The 21,209-nt window shown below is 51.2% G+C and overlaps 1 protein-coding gene across 2 annotated transcripts in view; it reads right to left on the bottom strand.

Annotated features, from left to right (window-relative positions):
* LOC119975452 (gamma-aminobutyric acid type B receptor subunit 1-like) overlaps window positions 1-21,209 on the bottom strand; it is a 103,624-nt gene that overhangs the window by 66,263 nt on the left and 16,152 nt on the right. For both annotated transcript variants that reach the window (XM_038815124.1, XM_038815125.1), the window contains exons 2-5: window positions 19,469-19,603; window positions 10,241-10,411; window positions 8,265-8,366; window positions 7,475-7,540 (exon numbers count right to left, since the gene is read on the bottom strand). In XM_038815124.1, coding sequence (XP_038671052.1) covers window positions 7,475-7,540; window positions 8,265-8,366; window positions 10,241-10,411; window positions 19,469-19,603 — 474 coding nt within the window. The remainder of the gene's footprint in view (window positions 1-7,474; window positions 7,541-8,264; window positions 8,367-10,240; window positions 10,412-19,468; window positions 19,604-21,209) is intronic.

The raw sequence follows: 21,209 nt of genomic DNA, 5'->3' as shown, positions 1-21,209 counted from the left end.
CCTACCTCTTACATCCCCCTTATATCTTCCACCATTCACCTTAAATTTATGTCCCCTTGTAATGGTTTGTTCCACCCGGGGAAAAAGTCCCTGACCGTCGACTCTATCTATTCCCCTGATCATCTTATAAACCTCTATCAAGTCGCCCCTCATCCTTCTCCGTTCTAATGAGAAAAGGCCTAGCACCCTCAACATTTCCTCGTAAGACCTACTCTCCATTCCAGGCAACATCCTGATAAATCTCCTTTGCACCTTTTCCAAAGCTTCCACATCCTTCCTAAAATGAGGCGACCAGAACTGCACACAGTACTCCAAATGTGACCTTACCAAGGTTTTGTACAGCTGCATCATCACCTCGCGGCTCTTAAATTCAATCCCTCTGCTTATGAACGCTAGCACACCATAAGCCTTCTTCACAGCTCTATCCACTCGAGTGGCAACTTTCAAAGATCTATGAACATAGACCCCAAGATCTCTCTGTCCCTTCACATTGCCAAAAACCCTACCGTTAACCTTGCATTCCGCATTCATATTTGTCCTTCCAAAATGGACAACCTCACACTTTTCAGGGTTAAACTCCATCTGCCACTTCTCAGCCCAGCTCTGCATTCTATCTATGTCTCTTTGCAGCCGAAAACAGCCCTCCTCACTATCCACAACTCCACCAATCTTCGTATCATCTGCAAATTTACTGACCCACCCTTCAACTCCCTCATCCAAGTCATTAATGAAAATCACAAACAGCAGAGGAACCAGAACTGATCCCTGCGGTACGCCACTGGTAACTGGGCTCCAGGCTGAATATTTGCCATCCACCACCACTCTCTGACTTCTATCGGTTAGCCAGTTTGTTATCCAACTGGCCAAATTTCCCACTATCTCATACCTCCTTACTTTCTGCATAAGCCTACCATGGGAAACCTTATCAAATGCCTTACTAAAATCCATGTACACCACATCCACTGCTTTACCTTCATCCACATGCTTGGTCACCTCCTCAAAGAATTCAATAAGACTTGTGAGGCAAGGCCTACCCCTCACAAATCCGTGCTGACTATCCCTAACCAAGCAGTGTCTTTCCAGATGCTCAGAAAACCTATCCCTCAGTACCATTTCCATTACTTTGCCTACCACTAAAGTAAGACTAACTGGCCTGTAATTCCCAGGGTTATCCCTATTCCCTTTTTGAACAGGGACACGACATTCGCCACTCTCAAATCCCCTGGTACCACCCCTGTTAGTGAGGACGAAAAGATCATTGCCAACGGCTCTGCAATTTCATCTCTTGCTTCCCATAGAATCCTTGGATATATCCCGTCAGGCCCGGGGGACTTGTCTATCCTCAACTTTTTCAAAATGCCCAACACATCTTCCATCCTAACAAGTATCTCTTTGAGCATATGTCTGTTTCACATTGTCCTCTCCAACAATATGGCCCCTCACATTTGTAAATACTGAAGAAAAGTACTCGTTCAAGACCTCACCTATCTCTTCAGATTCAATACACAATCTCCCGCTACAGTCCTTGATCAGACCTACCCTCGCTCTACTCATTCTCATATTTCTCACATATGTGTAAAAGGCCTTGGGGTTTTCCTTGATTCTACCCGCCAAAGATTTTTCATGCCCTCTCTTAGCTCTCCTAATCCCGTTCTTCAGTTCCCTCCTGGCTATCATGTATCCCTCAAGCGCCCTGTCTGAACCTTGTTTCCTCATCCTTACACAAGTATCCTTCTTCCTCTTAACAAGACATTCAACCTCTCTTGTCAACCATGGTTTCCTCACTCGACCATCTCTTCCCTGCCTGACAGGGACATAAGTATCAAGGACACGTAGTATCTGTTCCTTGAACAAGTTCCACATTTCAATCGTGTTCTTCCCTGACAGCCTATGTTCCCAACTAATGCACTTCAGTTCTTGTCTGACAGCATTGTATTTCCCCTTCCCCCAATTGTAAACCTTGCCCTGTTGCACGCACCTATCCCTCTCCATTACTAAAGTGAAAGTCACAGAATTGTGGTCACTATCTCCAAAATGCTCCCCCACTAACAAATCTATCAATTGCCCTGGTTCATTACCAAGTACCAAATCCAATATGGCCTCCCCTCTGATCGGACAATCTACATACTGTGTTGGAAAAGCTTCCTGGACACACTGCACAAACACCACCCCATCCAAACTATTGGATCTAAAGAGTTTCCACTCAATATTTGGGAAGTTGAAGTCACCCATGACTACTACCCTGTGACTTCTGCACCTTTCCAAAATCTGTTTCCCAATCTGTTCCTCCACAGGGGCAGCACGGTAGCATTGTGGATAGCACAATTGCTTCACAGCTCCAGGGTCCCAGGTTCGATTCCGCCTTGGGTCACTGTCTGTGCGGAGTCTGCACATCCTCCCAGTGTGTTCGTGGGTATCCTCCGGATGTTCTGGTTTCCTCCCACAGTCCAAAGATGTGCGGGTTAGGTGGATTGGCCATGCTAAATTGCCCTCAATGTCCAAAAATGACGTTAGTGTTGGGTGGGGTTACTGTGTTATGGGGATAGGGTGGAGGTGTTGACCTCGGGTAGGGTGCTCTTTCCAAGAGCCGGTGCAGACTCGATGGGCTGAGTGGCCTCCTTCTGCACTGTAAATTCTATGAAAAATTCTATGACATCTCTGCTGCGATTGGGGGGCCTATAGAAAACTCCCAACAAGGTGGCTGCTCCTTTCCTATTTCTGACTTCAACCCATACCACCTCAGTAGGCAGATCCTCCTCGAACTGCCTTTCTGCAGCTGTTATACTAACTAATTAATAATGCCACCCCCCCCCCCCCCCCCACCTCTTTTACCACCCGTCAACCGTAAACCATACAGGACTGCTCTTATTCCCACGTACCGCCTCCTCCACCCCTACCTTTTACACCCAGCACCCCAAAACCCCAAACAAAACCCAACAAATTCTCTCCCCCCCCCCCCGCCCCTTGTTAATGTCCCTTAAAGAAGTCAATGAATAGCCTCCACCTTGTGGAGAACTGCTCCCCTACCGCGCTTATGGCACACTTGATTTGTTTCAAGTGGAGGAACTCTGCCAAGTCGCTCACACGTGCCCCCCACATTCGGCAGCTCCGAATCCCGCCAGCCCAGCGAGATCCGCCTCCGGAGGCTGTCAGGGAGGCAAAGGCGACCACGTCAGCCTCTGTCCCAACCTGCACTCCCGCATCCTAATTGTCATTAGTGCCTTTGCGAGGCCATTTCAGAGGGGCAGCTCATCAACCACATTGCTGTGGAACTGAAGCCAGATCGGGGAAGGACGGCCGACTTCCTTCCCCGAAGCAACGATTCCCAATCTTTCCAGTAACACGGCACACTTTAATGAAGCAATTTCCCGACACACCCACTTTATTTCAGCTGAATCGATTGCTCATAAACATCACATTTCCTTACATTTACTAAGGTTATGGTCTGACTAAAGAGATTAGCAACATGGTGCTTACAACAAGCTAAAGTAGGATCAAATGCATTAATGTTTCAAATACACCACAGAAATCACCGTCTTCGACAGCGAGCACAGACACATTTTCAAAATCTGCTCAACTCAGCTATTTCTAACTAGTCATAGCCATGAATCTGTTTGCCAAACTCCCCTCTGCAGATGAGACATTCAGGCAAGGAGCAAGCGGCATCTCCTGTCCCTGGGAATCCAAAGGCCAGAGAGCCCTCATGACATCGTTTCTGAACATTTCTTGGTTTCTCGTCTTGGGGTTCAGATGTTTCATCAAGGGTTGAATAAGGGGAGGAACCAAGTTTATCCACTTCTTCTTAGATTGGGGATACAAAACAGATCCGGCAAAGAAATGTGGATCGGGTCAATTTCGCTGTGTCTGCCAGCTTGTTGTGTCTTGTTTTACTATCAATAAAAAAAAAACGCGTGATGGCGTTGGTTGGTTTCTATGGTGACCAATAAAAACGATCACGTTGTCTCAATTTCGTCCTTTGGCCACCTGTGTTTAGAGTCGGAAAAAACCGATACCTCACTTTTGAAGTGTTTGATGACTAATTGTCACGAGTTTTATGAATTGTAATTTTAGTTGGACTGAATATTGTTTCAGATGAAACAACGTGTTGGTTTTATATTTATTTTCGTCAACCTTGTACAAAATTCTACGGCCCTCTTGGACAGTTCTCACGGCACACCAACGTGAACCGGTTTAAAACCACTGCTCCAATGGGTATTAGTGAACCAGGTAGGGTCTTGACAACAATCGATGATAGTTTCCCAGTCACCATTACTGAGACTAACTTTCAATTCTAGGGTGGTCCACACATGACGTCAGCGAGAATGAGCAAGTTTGTTGGGGTATAAGACAGTTGTATGAGGTGTAAGGACAGCCTTGCAAACCATGTCTACATGTTCTGGGCATACCCGGAGCTTAGAGAGTTCTGGCAAGGGTTCACGAGGGCAATGTCCAAGGTGCTTAACACACGGGTGGTGCCGAGTCCAGAGATAGCCATCTTTGGAGTGTCAGAAGACCCGGGAGTTCAGGGGGAGAAAGAGGCCGACGTCTTGGCTTTTGCCTCCCTAGTAACCCGGAGACGGATTTTATTCATGTGGAGGGACTCGAAGCCCCCGAGTGTAGAGACTTGGGTTAACGACATGGCTGGGTTTCTCAGCCTCGTGAAAATAAAGTTTGCCTTAAGAGGGTCTATGCGAGGGTTCTCTCGGAGGTGGCAGCCGTTCGTTGACTTTCTCGGGGAAAATTAAAATGTCAGCAGCAATCCGTTGGGGGGGGGGGGGGGGGGTGAGTGCGTCATTGGGATGGTGTGGGAAGACCATGGGGTGATGTCTATTTAATTGTTATTGTATATTCTCTTTTTGCACTATGTTAATGTTCACTCTAGTTTGTTTTGTTATTATTGTTACGACTGTTTTATTATGAAAAATTCTGCAAAACTTTAATAAAAAAACTTTTTTTTAAAAACCTTTCAATTCTAGATCTTACTAATATAATTTAAATTCCTCCGTTTACCGGGGTCCCCAAAGCAATATCCTCTGGATTGCTAGTCCAGGGACATGACCATGATGGTACCATCTCCCTTTAGTTCGGGAAGGACTGCTAACTATTACGTCAGGAGAACTCCCTGCTCCTTGTCGAAAGGTGACATATTTAAGCCGATGGAAGTACATTGGTTTGATAGGATAGAGAGAAAAACGTCTTCCCATCACACAAGCACCCAGAACAAGGTGGCACGATCTGGAAATAATGGGCACGATCATACAGCCTCGCTTTGCCCGACTCGGTGACCCGACGAGGCCATGACTGGCCACTCGCGAGTCATGACGCTGGGAATGCCGCGCGAGATCTAACATATTTGCATATTTCAGTGAGCAGTTAGCCTCACTTAACTATGTCTGTGCCGGAATCTCCGAAGGCCCATAATCCTACGCATGTGCCTGGGAAACCTCGCCATGGAGCCGTTTAGCTGTAATGGTACCGTATGGTGTCGGGGGCACTCCCGCTGCCACCCAGGCACATTTCACTGTCACCTGGGCACCCTGGCAGTGCCACCCCGTTAATCATACCCAAAACGGGACTCAGTTTTTCCCCCTGTTAAATTGCGCCCAACAGCTAGGCCATTTAGGAGTGATATCAGGGAGCGCTTCTTCGTACAAGGGGCGTCTGTCAGCCTGAAATCACCAATTTCTCCAATTTAATATTTTTGAATTGTATTTCTGCTTTGCTCTTGATTCCAAGAAATCCTGAATTGGCAGTTGAGAAGGTGGTGGTGAGCTGCATTCTTGAACCGCTGCAATCCATGAGGTGCAAGTACACCCACAGTGCTGTTAGGGAGGGAGTTCCAGGATGTTGCCCCAATTACAGTGAAGGAATGGTGATATAGTGACTTGGCGGGGAACCTCCAGATAGGGGTGTTCCCATGTGTCTGCTGCCTTGCTCTTCTAAATGGTAGTGGTTGTGAGTTTGAAAGGTGCTGCCTCAGCCTTGGTGAGTTCCTGCAGTGCATCTTGTAGATGGTACACACGGCTGCCACTGTTTGTCGGTGGTGGAGGGTTTGAATGTTTGTGGAAGGGGGAGCAATCCAGCGGGCTGCTTTGTCCTGGATGGTGTCGAGCTTCTTGAGTATTGTTGGAGCTGCACTCATCCAGGCAAGTGGAGAGTATTCCATTACATTCCTGACTTGTGCCTTGCTGATGGTGCCCAGGCTTTGGGGAGTTAAGAGCTGACTTACTCGCAGTAGGGTTCCTAACCTCTGACCTGCTCTTGTAGCCACTGTATTTATATGGCGAGTCCAGTTCAGTTTCTGATCAATGGTAACGCCCAGGATGTTGATTATGGGGAATTCAGCGATGGTAACGCCATTGAATGTCAAAAAACGATAGTTAGATTCTCTCCTGTAGGAGATAGTCATGGCCTGACACTTGGCGCAAATGTAACTTGTCATTTGTCAGCCCAAGCCTGGATATTGTCGAGGTCTTGCTGCATTTGGACATGGACTGCTTCATTATCTGAGGAGTGGTGAATGGTGCTGAACATTCTGCAGTCATCCGCAAACATCCCCACTTCTGACATTATGATGGAAGGCAGCTCATTGATGAAGCAGCTGACGATGGTTGGGCCTGGGACTCTGTCCTGAGGAACCCCTGCAATGATATCCTGGAGCTGAGATGGCTGACCTCCGATTACCATGTTCTTTTGTGTCAGGTATGACTCCATTTCACCCTGATTCTGGAAGAGGCTCAAAGGGCCTCCTTCTGGTCTCCAGGATGTGCATCCCCGCCAGAGAATTGTGCCTCCGACAATGCCGCACTCTCTCAGTACCGTCCCAACCCCCAGCCCCCCCACCACCACCACCCAACAGTGCTGACGTTGGGAGTGTCGGCCTAGATTCCGTGCTCAGGTCTCCGAGCCGAGCCTCAAGCCGAGGCTGGAAATCGCCAATCAGAGATCCATGGAGAGACAGGGAGGAAATCCGGACTGTAAAATGAGACAGCTGTTTCTGCGATTCTTGCCCTGTAACGTGTGATACCAGGATGGTGTTAATGTGGCAAGAGGCTGCAATCGTGGCTCAGGGAGTAACGTCACTCTCACTCTCTCACCAGTCAGTCAGAAGGTCATGGGTTCAAGCCATACTCCAGACACCCCGGCACAAAATCAAGGCTGACATTCCAGTCCCAACACGGAGAGAGTGCTGCATTGTTGGAGGTGTCACCTTTCAGATGAGACCTTAAATTGAAGCCCAATCTGCCCAGTTTGGGTGGATGAGAAAGACCCGACCCCGATCTTTGGAGAAGAGCAGGGGCATTATATCGGCTGGCCTGGTTAACATTTATCGATCAACCAACATCGCTTGCTATGTACAAATTAATCACCAGGTTTCTTGCGTTACAACAGTGACAATACATTAAAAAGTACTTTTGCCTGCTTCAGGATACTCTGAGGATGGGCAAGTTGCCTTTTTCCAATGAGCTCGTACCTCACAGAAGACCTTCCTCGCCTCAGTTTCGTAAAATAAGCCAACAATGATGCGGGCATCCTGTCTCTGTGGAAAGGGAGTAACAGATTTCATTAGATTGTGAAACCAATCACGGTCCTCCCTCCCCTACCAAACCTGCACACCGCCCCCCCCCCCCCCTCCCCCCCCCCCCCCCCCCCCGCCTACACAGCACAACATGCTAATAATAATCTTTATTAGTGTCACAAGTAGGCTTACATTAACACTGCAATGAAGTTACTGTGAAAAGCACCCCTTCGCCTGTTCGGCTACACAGAGGGAGAATTCAGAATGTCCAATTCACCTAACAGCACGTCTTTCGGGATTTGTGGGAGGAAACCGGAGTTCCCGGAGGAAACCCATGCGGACACGGGGGAGACTTCACACAGGCAGTGATCCAGTCCAGGAATCAAACCTGGGTACCTGGGGCTGTGAAGCAACAGTACCAACCACTGTGCTACCGTGCCGCCCATACCATGCTTGGGGTGTGAAGGAATGTCTCCATGTCAGCTCCTGTACACGTGGAGCACACAGTGAGTAAACGGGGGTGATTCACTCCTGTCTAATACTGTACGTCCCGTGTATGTCTCAATGTCAGCTCTTGTACACGTGGAGCACACAGTGAGTAAACGGGGGTGATTCACTCCTGTCTAATACTGTACGTCCCGTGCGTGTGTCTCAGAGTCAGCTCCTGTTCACGTGGAGTACACAGTGTCAAATCCAATGATAAGTGCTCACAACAGCCTGTTATTCCCGACGGCTCTAAGGTTACCTTGAGGTTTTTGACAGCGACTCCGGGATCTGTCAGGAAACTCTGCCGCACGCTGATCTCGATCCTGGCTTCCTTCACACGCTCCTCCAAGTCATCTAAAGTCTGGAACAGGAAGCAGGGAGAGGAGGATCAGGGTCCCAACAAGCTCAGAAACAGCAGACGGTGGAGAGCTGAGCCCCAGCCTCAACTCAGCCCCGGCTGCCGGGATCATCCCCTGCGGCCCACTGGGGCGAGGCCCCTTCAGCATCCAAACTCCAGCCAGTGAAAGGAAGGACGAGGCGGGAGGCCTAGCCGAGCCCACCCACCCCTGCCATAGCTCATAGTGCAGGGACACTGATCAGAGTGGCTGGCAGCTCTCGGAGCCGGAACTTCTTCCTGGGTGTTTTTTTCCCTGTTCGTTCATGGGATCGTGAGCGTCGCTGGCTGGGTCAGCATTTGTTGCCCATCCCTACTTGCCCCTGAACTGAGTGGCTGGCTTTTCCATTTCAGAGGGCAGTTAATAGACAAACACACTGCTGTGGATCTGGAGTCACATGTTGGCCAGGTCTGGTAAAGACAGCAGATTTCCTTCCCTAAAGGAAATCAGATTTTTTTTAAAATGACAATCGGCAGTGGTTTCATGGTCATCATTCGACTTTTAATTCCAGATTTTACCCGGCCTGACATACATGTGGCTCCAGTCCCCTCCAAAGTGGGCTAGCAAGCCACTCGGCTTTTCATTCTTCATGGGATGTGCGTGACGCCGGCTCGTTCAACATTAATTACCCATCCCTAATTGCCCCTTGGAAAGGTGGTACTGAACCGCCTTCTTGAGCCGCTGCGGTCCCCGAGGTGTAGGTACGCCCACAGCGCTGTTAGAGAGGGAGTTCCAGGATTTTGACCCAGCGACAGTAAAGGAACGACTAATATATTTCCAAGTCAGGATGGTGAGGGAGGACTTCCAGCCGGTGGGGTTCCCATGTATCTGCTGCCCTTCTCCTTCCAGACAGTAGTGGTCATGTGTTTGGGAAGTGCCACCTGTGGAGTTTTGGGGAGTTCCTGCAATGCATCTTGTAGATGGTACACACAGCTGCCACTGTGCGTCATTGGCGGAGGGGGTGAACGTTTGTGGAAGGGGTGCCAATCAAGCGGGCTGCTTTGACCTGGATGGCGTTGAGCTTCTTGAGTGCTGTCGGAGCTGCATTCATCCAGGCAAGTGGAGAGTATTCCACTGCACTCCTGACTTATGCCTTGTAGATGGTGGTTTAGCTCAGCTGGCTGGATGGCTATTTCATGATGTAGAGTGACGCCAATTGCGCAGGTTCATGTCCTATACTGGCTGAGGTTACTCATGAAGGCCATTCTCAACCTTGCCCCTTGCCTGAGGTGTGCTGATCCTCAGGTTAAATCACCACCAAGTCCGCTCTCCCCCTCAAAGGGGAAAGTAGCCGATGGTCATCTGGGACTATGGCGACTCTACTTTTAGATGGTGGACAGGCTTTGGGGAGTCAGGAGAGTTACTCGCCACAGTTAGATCATAGAATCATAGAATTTACAGTGCAGTAGGAGGCCATTCGGCCCATCGAGTCTGCACCGGCCTTTGGAAAGAGCACCCTACCCAAGCCCACACCTCCACCCTATCCCCGTAAGCCAGCAACCCCTCCTAACATTTGGACACTAAGGGACAATGTAGCATGGCTAATCCAGCTAACCCGCACATCTTTGGACTGTGGCAGGAAACCGGAGGAAATCCAGGCAGGTGGGGTCTTAGGGAAGAAATGAGGAACAGGGAGAAATACCCACACCCGGAGTATGAATTTTTTTAAAAACGCTCTTCTTCCCATTCCTCCACAACCTCCTCCACCCTACCCTACCCTACCCTCTTGATGTTGGTCCACATGCGGTGGCCCCCGTCGTAGAGACCGAAGACTTACGTGGCCCATCCTGCCCTCAACCCAGGTGACAGGGCTCCCCATGCACAAGCACATGAGCCTTACCGAGGTGAAGACTTCGGTGGTCTGTTGGATGGTGGCGATCTTCGTCCAGCCCCACCTCTTGAAGAGCTTGACCCGGGTGGGGTTGTGGAGGGTGGCGGAAGGGTGAGTCCGGAAAAAGGTGGGGAATCGCTGGCGGTTGGAGAGAGCCGGAGAGCTGGAGCCGTACGAAAGCTGCAGGGAGAGCAGAGGGTCAGAGAATCATAGAATTCCCTGCAGCGCAGAAGGAGGCCATTCGGCCCAGCGAGTCTGTACCGACCCCTCAAAAGACCACCTCCCGAGGCCCAATCCCCCCGCCCTAATCCTGCAACCCTACGCGAAGGGGCAATATAGCATGGCCAATCCACATAACCTGCACATCCGGAGGAAACCCACGCAGACAAGGAGAATATGTGCAAACTCCACACAGACAGACACCCGAGATCAGTATTGAACCCAGGTCCCTGGCGCTGTGAGGCAGCAGTGCTAACCACCGTGGCACCCCGATGTGCTCACTGTTCTCACAGCGAGGCTCCCTCGGTGCAGACACGGTGGGCCAGCGGCCTCTTTCTGTGCTGAAAAACTCTATGTCAAGTGTCCATATCCAAACTGGCACCAAATTCTGTTTCCTCATCACCCTCTGTGCTCACTGACCTATATAACATTCCCTGCCCGTTGAGTGGCGGCAGGGGCTCGAGGGGCCGAATGGCCTACTTCTGCTGCTATTCATATATTTGTATGTTTGGCTGCTTCACGAGCTGCGATTAAATATAGGTTCTTCTTGCTATACACGCAGACCCAGGTTGTGTGTGTGTGTGTGTATGTCTGGCTGGGGAGTTAACCATACTGTGCAGTGCACAGTATCAGACCCTGTGTTGGTGGGGATTGAGGGGTTGCAGGATTGGGCAGGGTGACGGTGGGTGGGGTGGTGTGTTTAGCTTCACACTGCGTCCCCTCTCCCCCACTCCCCCCCCCCCCCCCCCCCCCCCCCACCCCGTGGCTGACAGGGCTCTCTTTGCTGGAGGTGGAGGGATTCGCGGCTTCCACATGCAGAATAGCTGAGTCCAGCCAATCGGTAGCTCAAGGGCTAAGTCGCTGCCAAGCACCCAGTGTTGCTAAGCAACGGAGCATCACGAGAGATGAAGGTTAGTGAATGTGCGCTGCTCCTCTCTGCAAATTGGACCAGAGCCATTCAGCACCGTGACCCCCCCCCCCCCCCCCCCCCCCCCCCCGGATGGGCAACAAAGAATCATCCACTTTATTCAAACTCTGGACTGGTTTCAACCAGAGTGAAGCAGCTGAAAGCTGGAGGTGGGCAATAACATGCCCACCAATAATTTACTGTCTCTCTGTCCAAATCTCTCTCCCTCTCTCATTCCTTCTCTCATGCTCATCTTCTCTCTCCCCCTCTCTCTTTCTCTCGCCCCTTCTCTCTTTCTCCCTGCTCTCTCTTTCTCTCATCCCCCTGGCTCTTTCTCTCTCCCCGCTCTCTCTTTCTCTCTGCCCTTCTCTCTTTCTCCCTGCTCTCTCTTTCTCATCCCCCTCTCTCTCTTTCTTTCTTCCCTCTCGCTTTCTCTGCCCCCTCTCTCTTTCCCTCTGCCCCCCTCTTTCTCTCTGCTTCCTCTCTCTCTTTCTTCCCTCTCGCTTTCTCTGCCCCCTCCCCTCTCTTTCTCTCTCCTCTCTCTCAGCTCCTTTCTCTTTTTCATTTTCTCTCTGCCACTCTTTCTCTGTCATTCCTTCTCTCTACCACCCCCCCCCCCTCTCCCCGTGCCTCTCTCTCTCTATCCTAACCAAATCTCTTTCTCTCCCACTCACTCTCTTTGCCCCTCGCCATCAGCCCACTTCTCCCTCAGCCCAGCTCCCTTGGGCGCCCTCTCTTTCCTTGCCCCTCTCTCTCTCTCTCCTTGCCTCCGCTCTCTCTCTCTCTGACTGTCACTTTCTCTTTGTCCCTTTCCTTTTCTGCCCTCTCCCTCACTCTCTCCCCACCTCTTGTCCCCTTCTCTCTACCCACCACTCTCTCTCAGACCCCGTCACTCCCTGCCCACAATCTCTGCACCCCCCTCCCCCCCATCCATCTCTCTGGCCTCCCTCTCTCTCTTTGCCCCTCCTCTCTCTCAACCGCTCACTTTCTCTGCCCTCAGACCCATAGCACAGATCTCAGAATTTGACACCCAACTGTGATGATCATTGGGCCACAGGGATTGGCTTCACCCCCCCGCCAACTCCTTTTTCCCCCCTCCCCTACCACCCACTCTCTTCCCCCCCCCCCCCCCCTTGTGGGATGTGAGGTGATCGGCCAGGTTCACCGAACCTGATGGGAAGAAGGTGCACGAGGAGTTTGGGATGAAGCAGGCAGGAAGGACTGAGCCAGCTGGGTCTGACTACTGCAGGTGAATGTCTCCCACCTTTTCCTCATATTTATGAGGAGCGGACATTTGGGCGAGGTGGGAGAGGGTTAACTGTTCCCCGTCTGCCCTCAGCAGCCGAGGGGGGGGGGGGCATTGTGCACCCACCCTGCTGCACAAGGGTTAAAGTATACGGAGTGTTTGTTCCTCGACTCTCATTGAATTTCTGGGTCGAGCTCCACAGGGCGGTTGCCTTGGCAACAGTGAGTGCTCCTCACGTTGCTCTCTCTCTCTCCCTCTCTCTGCCTTATTAACCATCTGGAAAACTGGGAAAACAATCAATATTGAGCCAACGGGAGGAAGTGGACGGGATATGGGGACGCGCGGCAAAGGAGGCCCAGTGTCGGCAAAGTGGGGATCATGCATGCCCTGCTCTACTCCCCCGCCCCCCCCCCCCCCCCCTTCAACCCTGCACCCTTCTTCAATGCTGATCGCGGGCTGACACGCCGCAGCAGTAAACATGAGCTCAGCTCTCCCTCTCTCTCTATCTCTCGATGAACAACTGAGCCGGCAACAGCCAGCCGGACATCATGGCGGCCATTTTAATTGTTGGCCGATGATTTAAAATGGCCGCTTATCAGAGTCAGCCGCCTTTTTGCTTCCAATTTTCCCCCGCCAGGAACATTACCATGGAAAACAATAGTGGGGCCGGAGTGGGTTAGGGGCAGCCGAAGGTGCTGCCAACCGTGTTGTCAGCTGTTTAATACCATGGCCCAAAGTTAAAATTACTCCCATGTGACCGTTCAACAGGATGGGGGTTTTATGGTAAAGAGAGCCCCTTTCCTGGCTTGCCACCACCCCTTCGATTCTCGCTGGCCTTGGTCTCAATTCGGCCAGAGCCGGCTGACCCCCAATCAGCCCAGGGTTGTTCTTCACGAGCGATCTCTCAGGGTCTGAACAAGCACGACCAGACATCGGATTGTGGCTTCATTCGCACGGGTCGTTTTTTTCCACGAGTGGAGCGGCCTCTGGCTACTCCAGCCTGTCGTCAACGGGATTTTTCAGTTCCAACCGCCTCACAAATAACCTGATATTTACACAGCATGTGAAACTATGGTTTAGTTTTTAAAGACGTCTTAAAGGTGGAAAGCAGGGTAGAGAGGAGGGGGGCTTAGGGACGAAGCTCCAGACATGAAGGCACGGCCGCCAACAGCGATCGATTAAAATCGTGCCTGGCCAAGAGGCCAGATTTACAGGATCGCAGAGATTCCTCACCCAACACCTCTGTTACCTCGAGGTGGGCCGATTCCTGCAAGTTCCTGGCTGATCTCCCACTATCCTATCCTCCGGAAGCTCGGGGTCCTCCACAGCTCTGCTGCCCATGTGTCAACTCCCCCCAAATTGCACCCCTTGAACCCGCTGACCTGCGTTGGCTCCTGCCAAGCAGTGTCTTGGTTTTACAAATTCACATCCTCGGTTCACAAATCCCTCCGTGGAATCATCCCCCCACCCCCTCCCCCCCACTCTCTCCGTAGCCTCCTTCAGCCCCCGCAAAACCCCCACCCCCTCGCACCCTATCTACGCTCCTCTAATTCTGACCCCCTTCAGCATCCCCGATTATAATCGCTGCACCGTTAGTGGCTTTGCCTTCAGTTGCCTGGGGCCCTGAGCTCTAGGACGCTCCCCCTGGATTTCTTTCATCCTTTCGGACCCTCTTCAAAATCAACAGGCGGGATATTCCGCACGCTCCTTCCCGTCGCGGGCGAATCGGGAATAAGTGGAGAGCCGTCCGTCCGACATTGTACGGTTGGCCGAACGTTCCAGTCCCGTTAGCGTTGGGCGTTAAAATCTCACCCTGGCTTAGACTAGCTATCTGGTCATCTAACTTAAACATCGGTGGGCCGATTCCTGCAGGTTCCTGGCTGATCTCCCGCATCCTAAAATGTCGGAAACGTTAGGGACCTTCAAGCGGCTATTGGATAGGTACATGGATTATGGTAGAATAATGGAGTGTAGATGAATTTGTTCTTAAGGGCAGCATTGTGGATAGCACAATTGCTTCACAGCTCCAGGGTCCCAGGTTCGATTCCTGGCTTGGGTCACTGTCTGTGCGGAGTCTGCACATCCTCCCCGGGTGTGCGTGGGTTTCCTCCGGGTACTCCGGTTTCCTCCCACAGTCCAAAGATGGATTGGCCACGATAAATTGCCCTTGGTGTCCAAAATTCTATGATCTATGATTAACCTAGGATAAAAGTTCGGCACAACATCGTGGGCCGAAGGGCCTGTTCTGTGCTGTAATTCTCTATGTACTCTATGTACTATGTCCTCCTGTGGCTCAGTCGTAAGACCATAAGACATAGGAGCAGAAGTAGGCCACTCGGCCCATCGAGTCTGCTCCGCCATTCAATGCGGGTCACGACTTTGTTCTCTAATGCTCCTATGGGACGGTGCTTCATTATATTAAAGGTGCTGCATAAGCATTAATAGTCGGTCGTGGGGTTGCATACAATATATTTCCCCCCCCCTCACGATAGTCTCACCTCGCTCACACCTCAGAAAAAAAAATCACGGCCAGTTTTCTTTTTGGGACCTGAATGCAGGCCAAGGACAGAAAAAGCCGTAAAAAAAAAAAAAAAAATCACAGGCCCAACTACAACTGCTACTGAACACACGAGGCAGTGATTTAATCACTACTGACACCGAGGAAGAACGGACAAGAGATGAGAAGTTTATCCTGTCACAAATCCCACCAGGGCCTTCCATCAAGATTTTGACAACAGGGTCAAAGGGCAATCTGCATTCACTCACAACTGGTTTAATAGCTTGTGTGTCTGAGCTCCCCAGTGTTTACAACCTGGGAAATTTATGAAGGAAATTCTGTCAATTAATGGCAGCAACACTTCCCTTTCATTTGTAGAAAGGGCTCTTGCGTTTATTGATCAGACTGCTGGGACAGGACACCTTTATTTTTATTTCGACCTCGTCGTGTCAGCGACAGCAGTCCTTGAATGTATATATCACTTCCAACACAGTAACATACCAAACAGGAACGCTGTCAAGCGAAACTCGACACCCAGCCACATCACAAAATATTCGGGTCAGAGGCGGCCCTGAGCTAGATCAAAGGGGATCAGGCGGGAAAGTGGAGTTGAGGATTATATCAGATCAGCCATGACCTCACTGAATGGTGGAACAGATGCGATGGACCGAGTGGCCTACTTCTTCTCCTACATCCTGTGGTTTTAGGAATTGTTTTACAAGAGGGAGAGATATGGAGAGGGAATCCCAGAGCTCGGGACTCTAAGGCAACTGAAAGTATGGCCACCAATGGTGGAACGATTATACTCGGGGGATCCTCAAGAGGGCAGCATTTGAGGAGTGCAGATTTTTTGTTTTGCCCTATTCGTTCATGGGCATGTGGGCGTCGCTGGCAAGGCAGCCATTTGCTGCCCAACTCTAATTGCCCTCCAACTGAGTGGCTTGTCAGGGCCATTTCGGACGGCATTTTAAGAGTCAACCACATTTGCTGAGGGGTCTGGAGTCACATGTAGGCCAGACCGGGTAAGACGGCAGATTTAATTCCCGAAAGGGGACATTAGTGAACCAGATGGGTTTTTACGACAATCGATGATAGTTTCAACGTCACCATTATGGAGACTAACTTTATATTCCATATTTATTCACTGGAATTTCAAAAAATGAGAGGGGATCTCATTCAAACGTGTAAAATTCTGACGTGGGTGGACAGACTGGATAGAATCATAGAATTTACAGTGCAGAAGGAAGCCATTCGGCCCATCAGGTCTGCACCGGCCCTTGGAAAGAGCACCCTACTTAAGTACCACACCGCCACCCTATCCCCTTTATCCCCGTAACCCCACCCAGCCTTTTTGGACACTAAGGGCAATTTATCATGGGCAATCCACCTAACCTGCACATATTTGGACTGTGGGAGGAAACCAGAGCACCCGGAGGAAACCCATGCAGACACGAGGAGAACGTGCAGACTCCGCACAGACAGTACCCAAGCTGGGAATCGAACCCGGATCCGTGGAGCTGTGAAGAAACCTTCCAACCACTGTGCTACCCTGCATCGGACGTTGTTTCCTCTGGCTGGGGGGAGGTTCGTGAACCCGGGGTCACAGTCTCAGGATACGGGATGGGTCATTGAGGACCGAGATGAGGAGAAACCATTCAGAGGGTGGTGAACCTGTGGAATTCTCGACCTCAGGAGACTGTGGAGGCCAAGTCACTGTATATATTTGAGGAAATAGATAGATTCATGGACTGTAAAGGTGTCAAGAGGCATGGGGAGTGTGCGGGGGGTTGGCGTTGAGATAGAGGATCTACCATGATTATCTGGAATAACAGAGCAGGATCAAAGGGCCGAATGGCCTCTTCCTGCCTCTATTTTCCATGTTTATGAATTGAATTCAAATTCCACCAGCTGCCGTAGTGGGATTCGAACCCATGCTCTGCAACGCGCCCCCCCCCCCCCCCCCCCCACACCCCCCAAGCATTAGCCTGGGCCTCTGGTTTACTAGCCCAGTGACATTGGCAGTATGGCCTGTTGGGATGGAGCAGATTGTTTGTGGGGGGGGGGGGGGGGGGGGGGGGGGGGGGGGGGGGGGGGAGGCTGGAGGGGAGGAGCAGGGGTGGGGGGCAGTGGGAATTGAAAACCGCAATGAGAATTTTCAGATGGAGGTGCTGCACAACCAGCAGTCCGTGTGTCCAGGGCTGATGGGGAAAACAGACTTGAGATACAGGCGGCAGAAGTTTGGACGAGCTCACAAAGAACAAAGAAAAGTACAGCACAGGAACAGGCCCTTCGGCCCTCCAAGCCTGCGTCGACCATGCTGCCCGTCTAAACTAAAATCTTCTCCACTTTTGGTGTCCGTATCCCTCTATCCCCATCTTCTTCATGTATTTGTCAAGATGCCCCTTAAATGTCACTATCGTCCCTGCTTCCACCACCTCCTCCGGCAGCGAGTTCCAGGTACCCACTACCCTCTGTGTAAAAAAACTTGCCTCGTACATCTCGTCTAAACCTTGCCCCTCGCACCTTAAACCTATGCCCCCTAGTAATTGACCCCTCTACCCTGGGAAAAAGTAAGCAAAGGATAGGGGTCACTCCCAGGACACCTAATGCAACATTGGACACTGGATATTAAGGGCTGGGGGTGGGTCGGCAATGTATAATTCTGTTTAAGGTGGTCCTCACACCCACTAAGATCTGGATTGCAACAGTTTACCAACCCATATCGAGATCATCATCGCCATAGATCACAGCACAGAACCCGCGCTTACAGCAGATGCTGCAACATCGTGCGTGCCGCCATGTGACTTTGTTTTTCTTTGCGGGAAGCGTTTCATTGACTCAGGCACAGCTTCGATCCAGCCCTGTGCTCCCTTTTTCATAAATATTTGAGTGCACGTCGCACAGACTTCACAGAGACAGCATGCAACATTTCCTGCTACCCCCCCCCCCCCCCCCCTCCCCCACCCAATCCCCTCCCCTGGTGACGGACAGGTGACAAATGATCCACCTCATTATCTGCTTGTCCAGCTGAGCCATCGCTGAGAGAGCTGGTCTGGTAGCACCAGCGGGTACACAAGGCCTGGTACTACCAGCAGGTACACAAGGCCTGGTACTACCAGCAGGTACGCAGGGTCTGGTACCACCAGCGGGTACGCAAGGCCTGCTACCACCAGCGGGTACGCAAGGCCTGATACCACCAGCAGGTACGCAAGGCCTGATACCACCAGCAGGTACACAAGGCCTGATACCACGCAGGTACGCAAGGCCTGATACCACGCAGGTACGCAAGGCCTGATACCACGCAGGTACGCAAGGCCTGATACCACGCAGGTACGCAAGGCCTGATACCACGCAGGTATGCAAGGCCTGATACCACGCAGGTACGCAAGGCCTGATACCACGCAGGTACGCAAGGCCTGGTACCACCGGCAGGTACGCAAGGCCTGGTACCACCGGCAGGTACGCAAGGCCTGGTACCACCAGCAGGTACACAAGGCCTGGTACCACCGGCAGGTACACAAGGCCTGGTACCACCGGCAGGTACGCAAGGCCTGGTACCACCAGCAGGTACACAAGGCCTGATACCACGCAGGTACGCAAGGCCTGGTACCACCGGCAGGTACGCAAGGCAACAGTGCCAACCGGGGGTGGGGGCATCCACCGACTTCGACGGAGCATGCAAAGTGGGAAACTGGCATCCGATGCACATATGAACTACCTCCGTTGGAGGGCAAGATAAACCTTAACCCCTCCCACCCCCGCCTCCCTTCTCGGAAAGAAGGAGATTGGGAGACAGACAGACAGGTAAACGATCAGGGAATATAAACAAGGACAGAAACAAACAGAGAGATGGAAAAACGAAAGGACAGAGACGGAGGGAGAGAGAGAGAGGCAGGCAGAGTGACAGAAAGGGAGAGAGAGGGGGATGACAAACTGAATCAGGGGGCTAGAGAGAGAGAGAGAGAAAGAAAGTGATAGAAGGAGTTGGGGTCAGAGGATGAGGAACGGTCAGAGAGACAGAGAGAGGTGGAGAAAGAGTGATAGACAAAGGGACAGAGGGAGAGCGACAAAGTCAGAGGGACAGAGCAGGAGATGAGAGATAGGGAGAGACAAGAGAGAGAAAGAGAGATGGGAACAGGAGAGAGGAAAAGACAAAAGGAGAGGGATAGAGAGCAACAGACAAGAGAGCGATGGGGACAATCAAAGAGAGGTGGATAAATGAACAAGACTGAATTGTTGGAGTGAGAGAGACAGGGACAGATGTAAAGAGTGGTGACAGGTGGAGAGAGGGAAAAAGAGAGAGAGGGAAAAAGAGAGAAGGCAGGGGGCCAGTGAGAGGGAGGGTCCCATGGGTCCGAGCTTACTCACCACAATCAGGTTCCACATCCGAGCCGCCTCTGCTACCAGTGTCGAGACACCACTGCAGCCCGGCATGAGGACGATCTTCATGGGCTCGCTGTAGAGCAGCTCGTACAGGTACTTAGTGGATTTCCCAGGGTCACACTGAAAAGGCAAGCAGAACCGATCAGACAGGTGCACAGTCCTGGCAGCCCGGGATTCGACACAGGGTATCCAGGGTTTTAACGGACCCTCGTCACTTATCCATTCAAACCCTTCCCAAGGAATTGCTATCATTTGCCGATTACCTGCCAGTGACACAAAGGGGTGAGTCTCTCATGTGTTGTCGGTGTGACATCTAGCTGTGCAACAGGTGTCAGCGTGCTGGCCTTGTCAGCAATGGCTCAGTGGGTAGCACTCACACGTCGGAATCAGTGGATCGAGAGTTCAAATCTCACAGCAGAGGCTCAGGAACAAATCCCAGTGCCGAGGGAGTGCTGCACTGTCAGGGGGCCTCTCTCTTGGATGGGGTGCTTCTTTTCAGATGGTTATCACAAGAGGGCTTTCTACTATTTATCTATCAAACAGATTGTCTGCACATTTGTTTCCTGGCTATTTGAGGGATCTCGCTGACCATTAAATGCACTCCCCTGTTAGCTGTATAAATACTGTGGCTACCAGAGCAGGTGAGAGGCTAGGAATCCTGAAACGAGTAACTCATGTCCTGATCCCCTCCCCAAAGCCTTCCACCGTCTACAAGGCGCGAGTCAGGAGTATGGTGGAAAACTCTCCACTTGCCTGGATGAGTGCAGCTCCAACACTTAAGAAGCTCAACACCATCCAGGACAAAGCAGCCCTGCTTGATTGGCACCCCCTTCCACAAACATTCAAACCCTCCACCACCCACACACACACAGTGGCAGCCATGTGTAAAATCTACAAGATGCACTGCAGCAACTCACCAAGGTTCCTTAGGCAGCATCTCCCAAACCTACGACCACGACCATCTGGAGGGTCAAGGGCAGCAGATACCTGGGAACCCCACCGCCTGGAGGTTCCCCTCCAAGCCACCCACCACCCTGGCTTGGAAATATATCGGCCGTTCCCTCGCTGTGGCTGGATCAGAATCCTGGAACTCCCTCCCTAACAGCATGGTGGCTGTACCTACACCTCTGGGACTGCAGTGGTTCAAGGCGGCGGCTCACCACCACCGTCTCTTGGGCAGTTAGGGATGGGAAACAAGTACTGGCCCAGCCAATGAAGCCCAAATCTCTTAATGAATAAAAAATAATTGTCCGTGAAACACTTGTTGTACCCGTCTGAGGATGAGAAAGTCACTATATAAATGCAACCTCTCTCTTTCCCAGCCGGATACAGGAAGACTGCATCAACACGCTAACCATGTGTACGTGAGGAACAGAGGAGACCATTTGGCCCATTGTGCTGGTTCTGGCTGTTTGAAAAGAGCTCTCCAATTAATCCCACATCCCTTCTTGCTCTCTCCCCAGGGGCGTACAAATTTATCCTTTTCATGTTCCGTACTCAATTCCCTTTGAAAAGTTGCTATTGAATCCGCTGCCGTTGCCCTTTCAATCGCAGCATTCCAGTTCATAATGACCAGCTGCGTTTAAAGAAAAAACCTCCTCCTCTGCCCCCTGACTCTTCAGCCAATTTTCTTTAATCTGCATTCTCAGTTATTGATCCCTCTGCTGGTTGAGACAGTTTATTCTGACTTATTCTATAAAGAAAAACACCTTTTGATTGTGACCGC

The sequence above is a fragment of the Scyliorhinus canicula genome, chromosome 13, assembly GCF_902713615.1.
Source record: "Scyliorhinus canicula chromosome 13, sScyCan1.1, whole genome shotgun sequence".
NCBI lineage: Eukaryota > Metazoa > Chordata > Chondrichthyes > Carcharhiniformes > Scyliorhinidae > Scyliorhinus > Scyliorhinus canicula.
Note: the sequence above shows the minus strand (reverse complement) of the source record. Positions and strands in the feature narration are given on the sequence as shown.